The 10,188-nt window shown below is 39.0% G+C and overlaps 1 protein-coding gene across 1 annotated transcript; it reads left to right on the forward strand.

Annotated features, from left to right (window-relative positions):
- The first annotated feature begins 732 nt into the window (after positions 1–732).
- LOC125516370 (putative disease resistance protein RGA4) lies at positions 733–4,275 on the forward strand. The gene is made up of 4 exons (XM_048681843.1): positions 733–891; positions 1,126–3,461; positions 3,985–4,164; positions 4,254–4,275. The coding sequence occupies exons 1-4, from the start codon at positions 733–735 to the stop codon at positions 4,273–4,275; spliced, it is 2,697 nt and encodes an 898-aa protein (XP_048537800.1).
- Positions 4,276–10,188: the final 5,913 nt, after the last annotated feature.

The raw sequence follows: 10,188 nt of genomic DNA on the forward strand, positions 1-10,188 counted from the left end.
ATGCATGGCATTCAACTAATAATGTAAAAGAATTATCATGCATACTAGGGCGGACCTTACATGAGCTGGCATGCGTGTATGTTAAGATAATAAATATAGTGGGGATGAACTAAGAACGGCATTTTGGAGCCCGGCCTCCATGGAGGACGCTTTTTTTTTGAAAAATTCAAAATTCATACTTTTTGGTTTCAAAAAATTCTGAAAAAATTGTACAAGTACACAAGGATGTCATATGTATGCGTGTATTTCAGAATGAAATACCCTGAGATGTGATCAATGCAAAAAGAACAAATTCAAGAACTTTTGGGATGAATAGTATCATGTGTTAAAAAGGCACATATTTGTCTTTTTTGCACAACCTTCATTTCAATGTATTTCGTCCTGAAAATTTACACACATGTGTGTTATGCCTCCATATATGTGTGTATTGTTTTTAAGAATTTTTTGAAATGTAAAAATACGAATTTTGTTGAATTTTGAATTTTTCAAAAACCGGCCTCCATGGAGGCCGAGCTCCAAAAGTAATTTTCAGGATGAACTATTTAGATAGATAGCATATATTATTTCATGCCAAATTTAATTTTTTAGAATCAAACTGGAGAACATAATAAAATTAAATGGAATAGCCAGCTTGTTGAATACTATGATTCAAAACTTAAGTACTATAATCTTGATTGTGCCCATTGTTTGTTTGCAGGACACGACAACAAAGATCTCCCGACTTCCGTCGCCATGTCCTCACCAAATGACACCATGCTTGTCAAGGGCTTACGACTTGGCGTTGAGGTCATTAATGGCTTGAATGAATGTATCCATTTTTTTCAGTGGGCAAGATCTATGTATTTGCGCTCCCAACGGAGTGAAACACAAGATCAAGATGTTCAAAATGATGTGTCACATTGGCAGAGTGGACAAAGTGATATACGGGATCAATATCTTCTTGATGATGTATCACACTCGCAGAGTGGACGGAGTGGAACACATCAACAAGATCTTTTGGATGATGTATTGCTCTTGCAGAGTGGACATGGTGGATCAGAAGAGCAATATCGTCATAATGATGCATTGTTGCACTTGCAGAGCGGTCGGAGTAGATCACCACCTTTACAGGAGCAAGGTCCTCAGGATGATGCATTATTGCACTTGCAGAGTGGCCTACAACATCTTAGAGATACTCTTCCTGCAATGTACAATCTTGTTGACCGAGCAGAGTGGAGGAGCCATGAACACCATGTGGCTGAGCTGCTTCCGAGACTCAAGGACGCCGTGTATAATGCGGATGACCTTCTTGATGAGTTTAGGTGGTATGAGATGAAGGCTGAATTGGAGGGAAACACAAGCAAGTCTCCTTTTAGTGACTTCATTGGTACTCTCATTCATGGCAGCTTTGACAAATTGAAGGATGTCCGAGAAAGGCTGGAGAATCTTTCTCGCCAGTTGAAGAGGATGGGGTTGCATAAAGTTGTGCAACGATTTGACAAATCAGTTAGGCCAGAGACTACCGCTATGCCAGATGAAGCAAAAATATTTGGTCGTGCTGAGGAGCTAAAGCAAGTGATGGAATTTCTCAATGTCCCTACAAATGCAAAACGCAAGAGAGCAAAAAGTTTAGCCAATGCATCAACAAGCTTATCAGCAAACAACCAAGTTAGTAATGAATCAAGAATAACATATCTTCCTGTTTTGCCAATAGTTGGAATTGGTGGTGTTGGAAAGACTACTTTGGCCCAACATAACTACACTGATCAACAAGTGAAGTCTCACTTTGGCCTGGTAATTTGGATTTGTGTCTCGGATGACTTCAACGTGAAAAGATTAATCAAAGAGGTTATACAATCATGTCCTAGAAAAGAGGCAACATCTGATAGTGGAAAAGATGCACCGGCTGATAATCTGAATTCTCTTCAGCTTGCTCTTTCTAAGCATGTAAACAATCAAAGGGTCTTGATTGTCCTTGATGATATATGGGATGATTCTTTGAAGGAAAATAGGCAGTGGTGGAATAGATTTTGTGCACCTCTAAAAAGCGCCCAAGAGGGAAGCATGATGTTGGTCACCACTAGATGTCCAAATGTTGCTCAGGGAGTGGGCACAGTGAAGCCTATTATATTAGAAGGGTTGAAAGATGATGTCTTCTGGAATTTCTTCAAATTATGTGTTTTTGGGTCTGAAAGTTCTAGCAATGATCCAAAGTTAGAACTCATTGGTAAAAGCATACTTCCTAAATTGAAGGGTTCTCCATTAGCCGCCAAAACTCTTGGACGCATGTTAAGAATGGACCTTCAAGAAACACATTGGGAGAGTATACTTCATAGTGAATTGTGGGAGTTGGAACAAGAGGTGACTGATATTTTACCTGCCCTTCGATTGAGCTACATGTATTTACTATTCATTTTACAACGTTGCTTCTCATTTTGTGCTGTATACCCTAAAGATTACAAATTCCAAAAAGAAGCCTTGTCTGAGATATGGGTGGCAAAAGGCTTTGTTGAAGCTCAAGGTGATGACTCTTTTCAAAAAGCTGGCTGGCAGCACTTTGAAGATCTTGTAACTCGGTCATTCTTTCAAAAAGTTAATGGTGGATATGTAATCCATGACTTGCTGCATGACATGGCACAAAAAGTTTCAGAGCATGACTGCTGCATTTTAAGAAATAAGAATGACTATGAGAAAGTTCCTGAAAATGTTCGTCGTGTATACATATTTCGTAACAGGAATGTTGGCAATTCTGATTTGGTGAGCCTATGCAAGCACAAAACACTGCGTACCCTAATTTGCGAGAAGCAGTTAGGGAGTACAACAAGCACTGTGATGGACAAGTGGTGTACTAATCTGCCGCGTCTCCGTGTGATTTCTCTTACCACTACAAATGAGTTACCATATAGTATTGGCAACTTGAAGCATCTTCGGTACCTCAAAATCTCCGAAGATTGTTCTTTGAGCATTCCTTCAAATTTTTGTTGGCTCTATAATTTGCAGATTTTAGATGTCACAAACTGCAGTCTAGAAAGCTTACCATATGGCTTCAGTAACTTGAGCACTCTACGGAGATTCGTATCACAAGGATTCTCATATTCTGCTGATTGCACATATCTGAATGCAGCCAATATGCAGCTACAAGGAACAAAACTAATCAAGAATTTAAACCAAATTCGTGGATGTTTGGACATAATAGAGGTTCGCATGCTAAGTGAGGATCATGCGGCTGAATTGGAATTGAAGAATAAGAAATATCTTCACGAGTTGAAACTGAACTGGTCATTTGAGTCCTCTGCAGTGTTATCTCCAAACGAGCAGTACAATGGGACAGAAGTGCTCCAAGTTCTGCAACCTTCTATAGATCTCCGGTCTCTATCCCTCGGGAAATATCCAGGTGTCTCTCTCCCAACCTGGTTTGAGCCGCAGAACTTGCCAAGCTTAGTATCACTTTCTATTGACAGCTGTTATGCTCTCAACAGCATATCATTCTACAACAATAGTCGTAACGTTGGCACTTTTCTTTCCTTGACGAAACTATACATTTTGGAGTGCCATAGTTTATCAAGCCTCAAACATTTTCTGCGTCCAGATTATGTACCAGCCATCAAGAGTATAAGTATTTAATGGTTGTCAGGGCTTAGTGTCAGTACCAACTGAAAGGTTTGAGGGTTTTCTTTACTTGGAACATCTGTTTGTTTCTGGATGCCCAAAACTCAAATGGGAAAGTGAATTGTTATTACCTTCGTCTCTCCAAACTCTCAACTTGAAGGAATGTGGAGATTTCTCTGCATCTGTCCCAAAATGCCTAGAAAACCTGACATCCCTAGTGTCGTTGCACTTGGCCGGGTGCCCAAGTCCCAGCTGGCAAAGGGGGGTGATATTACCCTCGTGCCTCCAAGCTCTCTACTTGGTTAGATGTGGTGATTACTCTGCACGTGTCCCTGGATGGCTAGAAAATCTCACATCCCTCGTCTCACTGACGATGGGTGGATGCCAGGATATAACATCCATTCCGGGGCACACTTGGCACAGTAATCTGGCGTTACTTGAGGAATTGGTAATTTGTGATTGTCCAAGCCTAGTTTCAATTGGTGGAGCAAAGGCAGTTGCAAAAATTAAGAAAGTTGAGATATACAAGTGTCCAAACTTAAAGGAAGCAGATCAGATCATGCGGAGAGGCCGACGGTACATGTGCTAACTCTAGCTTTCCTTCCAGTTTTTACTCCGTTTTTTTTTTCATTCTGGAATTTCTGAAAGAAATTGAAACTCTCCAGGTCTTCAAGGCGGAATAACTGACAGGCGAGCTGGAGCACGTAGTTGCAGGACTTGGAAGTTGGAAGACATGATGCATGGCTTCGTCTCTTATCTATCTCTCCATGGCTACCTCTACCATTTGCATATCCATATTTATGCTGATAACAGTGGATCTGTTCTTTGTTTGCACGGAGGCTGAACTTATTTGTTTCGAGTACTTGGCCACAGCTTGTGATCGAGCCTACGGACGAATCAACGTAGCTGAAGTGAGTTTTAGCCATTACTAATATTGTGTGACAAATAAGTGAGGGCAGGACATGTGTGTTTGTGTTGTACCTTGTGTTCAGGCGACAAATAAGTGAGGGTATATATGTCATGGACGCTGTCATACAATCATACCTAATTTTATTTTTATTTGTTAAGAACATATGGTTGTATAACGTACGATTCTGGGAGTCTACCCATAAACTGAAGTGATGTTTGTCAAGTGAAGAAATTGCATTATCGAAGTAGGTTTACAGGGACTCAAATTTGCAGCCGGTTTCTGACTTCCATAGCACGCTAGCACTGTCCATGTTGAAACTGATGCTATATGAACATACATGAGGGCAGAGTTTCAGACTCCAGGGTTCCAATGTTCAACCTGAAGTGATCCATCGAGGACCTGATCATGTGTAAATTCTGTTCTAAAGATGGAGAATTCATTGTGGCTTAGGCACTTTCTGTTCTGTCCACCTAAATGGCAGAAGTACCAAACATTAACCTACCGAGTAATCTGAAATTTAGCAGAAGAACTAGACATTAATTTTTGATTTCGTTCAGCGGTTTGTCAGAATCATGGTTTTCACTTTCAGTGAGATTTCGGTGAAATTCACTGAATTTCAGTAATTTCAGCAGACACTGAAATATTACGCTTCGGCCAAAATATTTCAGCAATTTCAGTATAGCACAACAATTCCAATATTTTTTAAAATATTTTTTAAATTTTTAAATTTTTAAATTTTTTAATTGAATTCAAGTGAATATTTCGGTCATTTGACTGAAATGAAAACTGAAATCACTGAAATTCACTGAATTTCAGTGATTTCGGTTGGCGCTGAAATTTTTCTGAAACTGAAATTGAAAACCATGGTCAGAATTATATTTCAATTAGCTCATATGTTGTCTGAATGACGCTAGGCTGTAGTTCTCAGCCTGATTGATGGTTAACCTCCCGTAGACGTTTAAGCCCCCGTGCTATAGCTTATGAGAGATTGAATGATCTAGCAACAAATAAGATACTCCCGTACAAAGTTGTACCAAATTAGCGACACTTATTTTGGGACGGACGGAGTATATGATATCTGAGTTAATCAGTACTCTAGTTAGGTGGCATTTAAATTACTGTCATCGAAAGGTTTCACTCTGTAGAACAAAGGAGAAAGACAGTTTTTGGCTGCTGCTGCTGGTTGTTTAAAATTGATTGATTAAAACTAAGTGCAACGTATAGGATTATTTAATTGGGAGAGATGCGGGAGCAAGGCGGCGGCTTTGAGTGCTGAGGATATCTGACTTCCTTTTGCATATATAGCTCACTCTGGTACAGAGTGATGGGGAAATAGGACAAGGCATTCGGTCTGTTGTTTTGTCGTCGGTTATTTTAATTTGTAAGCTACCAGCTTTCTTTTTCCACTGGGTAGTGCAGTAGACACTTGGTTTTTTTTTATTTCTTGCTGTAGCAGTACCTCAACTGGTGTCAGATTACCTTATATAATTGGCCTTGGCACTTTGGGAAGATATGCAGAGGAAGGGGCCTGAGAAGCAGGCAGAGAAGCTAAGAAAACTGCTCCCTGTGTTGGTGAAAGCAAAGTGCTCTGTGACACTCTTTGCTGATAATCAGAAATCACCCACCCCGATGTTATTTAAACATGTACTTTATGTCCATTGCGTTACAGCGACATGTTAAGATGGTGATATTTGCCGCTGGTGCAGGTCGATCTGCTTAAGAATAGGAGGTCACAGAAAGTTTGTCACCATCCAGGCCGAGGAGCTTCAAGTCATGGGACGGTGTTGTGGCAGCCAAGCAAGATCATCCCATCATCGTTGTTCCTCATGAAACGCAAATTCAGTCACTGGTTGCTTTTGCTCATGTCAGAAGATGACTCATGTATTCTGGTTACCATGTGACTGATTGTCTGGTACAAGGAAGCATGGGAGGAAGACAAGCTCGGAATCAGAAGATTTCAAGTTTACAAGAGGCCGGTGTCTCTTTTTTTTTTTTTTTTTTTTTTTTTTTGCATCGAAGAGGCCGGTGTCTCTAGCCTCAACAAATTCCGCGCATCCATTGCACAAAGAATGTGTACTATGTATAGCTCTTGCTCAGTAGTGTAGTCTGTAGAGGCTGGAGTTGAGATGCAGTTTTGGTAGTTTTATGCTTGCGGATAATGACCTCACCTGAAAGGTTCGGTCATAAGTTGCAAAACTTGTGTTAGCAGCTTGCCAGCTTCTGACGGCTCAAATTCCAACTTTTCATCACTTTGATTGGTCATACTCTGGATTCTGTTGATTTTCACAAGAGCCAGAGAACACGGCATTATTAAAAAGGAAGCGTGGTGGCGTTATTTTGGAACCATTTGACACATCCGCGATGTTAGAGAGGGTGGGTTCCAACTTGAGCCTCAGCTGCTCCTTCAAACACACTGAAATACTACCATATTTAAATTGTATATAACTGGAATCATTCAATTTAATATCGGGCAGAACAAACATCTTCACGTGTCAATAGAGAGCAAGTATAAACACTTCTGGAGAGAGAGAGAGGCAGAGTTCATTACATAAGATTCACTGTGACGTGCTTGGATGATATTCATATGCTCCGCTACCTGCCTCTCCACCTCCTCTTAATCCATTGAGATGATAACTAGACAACCGAATTTCCTTGAGGCGTTTGAGGGCTGGCAGCCCCTAAAATGCATTCAGTTTCAAGCACCAATCAAACTGTAGCAGCTCGAGCCAGTGGCGAATCTTGAAAGAAAATGAAGGGGGGCTCAAAGTTAACTGTGTGTAGAAAAAGTAAAGAATCCTCAATTCTTTTGTCCAAATAAGGTAAAAAAATTGATACAAATATTAGTAATTTTTCTTTTCCAATTTTTGCAGGCAGGGCTCGAGCCTGTCGAAGCCCCCCTGCTAGATTCGCCACTGGCTCGAGCTTAACTGCAGTAGTGTTAAATTTTGTCAGCCTCTTATAAATTAGTTATTTTGGTGGTTCAGGGTAGTTGAGAGATGGATCTGAAATTTGATGTTTATTCACTTTGGGTTATGCCCTGCGTGCGTGCGTGATTTGTACTACCTCCCTCACATTTCAGTTTGTCAGTATTCGGACACTAGAGAAGTAGGGAAACCGTGGAAATCGTTGTGCTCTGTGAAAGCTTAAAATGAAGTGAAGATTGTGTTGTGGAGGTTTGCTCAAGAGTGCCTCCAATCAGGATTGCAATAACATGTGCCGGCATAGCTGTTCTGTTCTTTCTGCTGCAGTTTGAGAGTGTGGAGGTGTTTTGGATGTCAAACTCTGTGGTTCGGATTTCATATCTCAAAAACAATGCCTTTTTTATTTAATTTCTTGGTCGTCAGAGTCCTGTGCTATAGTGATGCCATTGGCTTTGTGGCACATCAGAAATGCTACCCTAGATGAAGTAGTTATTTGCAATAGAAAATACACTATGCTTCACCACAAGAAATTCTCGCACAACACGCGCTGAAGGCGAAGTGTTCAGGCCACGGCATTCAAGTGATGATCCTTTCTATGTACACAGTGAGAGATTGTGCCAGTCAGGGGGGTCGACATCAGGGTTCTTCACGAGAACCACAAAAATGGCCTCCTTATGGATATATAACAGATGACGACCTATACCATCTAATCTTTACAACAATAGTTTGAAACCGACACACACATCTATCTTGGGAAGCGTCCAATATGACCCGCTTAACATCATGGGGATTTGACTTGGTTTTCTCCAATAGCTCAATATAGCTAAATACAGGAAAATGATTATTTTCGTATGGTGGTAGCCTGATAGGTGATAGTTGTAAAAAGGTCCACATATATATAGACAAAAGAGAGCTAATTTTTTTAAAATAATAAATTCTTTTTATTAATTTTCATAAATATTACGCGGGATAAAATTTTTTCAAAAATAATACACCGTCGGCCCGCTGGAGGCCGACTGGGCCTAGTCGGCCCACAGCAGGCCAATTGGATTCCAGTCGGCCTACAGCTGGCCGACTGGCCCCTATCGGCCCACAGTGGGCTGATTGCGTCCTGCCGGCCCACTGTGGGCCGACTGAAGCTAATTGGCTCGCTGTGGACTAATTGTTTTTGCAAAAAAAGTAGGCATAAAAAATATATGTTTAAAAAAAATGTTAATCATGTAATTAAAAAATGTTAAACGTGTATAAAAAAATGTTCCTGATGTATACAAAAATGTACAATATATATGCAAAAAAGTTGACTAAAAAATATGTTTTAAAAAGTGTTAAGAATGTATTTAAAAATTGTTAAATGTGTGTATAAAAATGTTCCTTATCTATACAAAAAATATAGAATGTGTATGAAAAAAAGTTGACACCAAAAAAATATGTTTGAAAAAAATGTTAATCATGTATTTGAAAAAATGTTCCTTATCTATACAAAAAATATAGAACGTGTATGAAAAACAGTTGACACCAAAAAAATATGTTTGAAAAAAATTTTAATCATGTATTTGAAAAAATGTTCAACGAGTACAAAAAAATGTTTCATGTATTGGAATGAAAGGTTAAATGTGTATAAAAAAAATTTCCAGCTCCGGATCCGGTATGGGAATGGGAGCATCACAGACCTAAGTATTGTTGGTTGCACTTTTTGTATGGAACTGGAACATTTTTTTAAAACATATTTTTTGGTGTCAACTTTTTTCATACACATTCTATATTTTTTGTATAGATAAGAAACAATTTTTATATACACATTTAACAATTTTTAATCATGTATTTGAAAAAATGTCAACTTTTCAAACATATTTTTTTGGTGTCAACTTTTTATCATACACATTCTATTTTTATATAAATAAGGAACATTTTTATACACACATTTAACAATTTTTAAATACATGCTTAACACTTTTTAAAACATAATTTTATGTCAACTTTTTCATATATATTGTACATTTTTTGTATACATCAGGAACATTTTTTATACACATTTAACATTTTTTAATTACATGATTAACATTTTTTTAAACATATATTTTTTATGCCTACTTTTTTTGCAAAAAAAATTAGCCCACAGCGAGCCAATTAGCTCCAGTCGGCCCACAGTGGGCCGACAGGACGCAATCAGCCCAAAGTGGGCCGACAGGGGCAGTCGGCCAGCTGTAGGCGACTGGAATCCAATCAGCCTGCTGTGGGCCGACTAGGCCCAGTCGGCCTGCAGCGGGCCGACGGTGTATTATTTTTGAATTTTTTTTATCCAGCGTAATATTTATGAAAATTAATAAAAATAATGTATTATTTAAAAAAATAGCCAAAAGAGAGTTGCATATGGAGTTAAGTTGCTCATTGCACCTCACCAATAGCATGAGACCTCACTAGAAAGTTGTGAGTTACACCACACAATTACTGTGACATTTACCGGCAAATTTTTATCCTATTCTCTAGACAGGCAACAATTGGTTTTTCTAGACTGAAGAAAAAAGAAGAACATACTTGATTATGTCGATAGAACTTAATTTGGCAATGCATTGGCACCCGTTTTGTTATTATTATTATTATTATTAGGACTAGTACACAGTTAGCATTCTTGAAAACACAAAAATACACAATATTTAAGAATTTCTTCACACTAATATGATGGTAAGATAGCAGCCAGAAAACTATGAGACTGGTCCATGCTAATGTTGAGGTTACAAAGCACAACCATTAACTGTGAGACACCATCAT

Source organism: Triticum urartu, chromosome 6 (genome assembly GCF_003073215.2).
Source record: "Triticum urartu cultivar G1812 chromosome 6, Tu2.1, whole genome shotgun sequence".
NCBI lineage: Eukaryota > Viridiplantae > Streptophyta > Magnoliopsida > Poales > Poaceae > Triticum > Triticum urartu.

Bases quoted from the DNA above. Each gene is read 5' to 3' on its own strand.
- LOC125516370 (XM_048681843.1), top strand. From the start codon at position 733: ATGTCCTCACCAAATGACACCATGCTTGTCAAGGGCTTACGACTTGGC. The intron at 892-1,125 runs GTGTCACATTGG...CAAGGTCCTCAG, and splicing joins ATCAAGATGTTCAAAATGAT to GATGATGCATTATTGCACTT. The intron at 4,165-4,253 runs GTACATGTGCTA...GAAACTCTCCAG, and splicing joins ATCATGCGGAGAGGCCGACG to GTCTTCAAGGCGGAATAACT.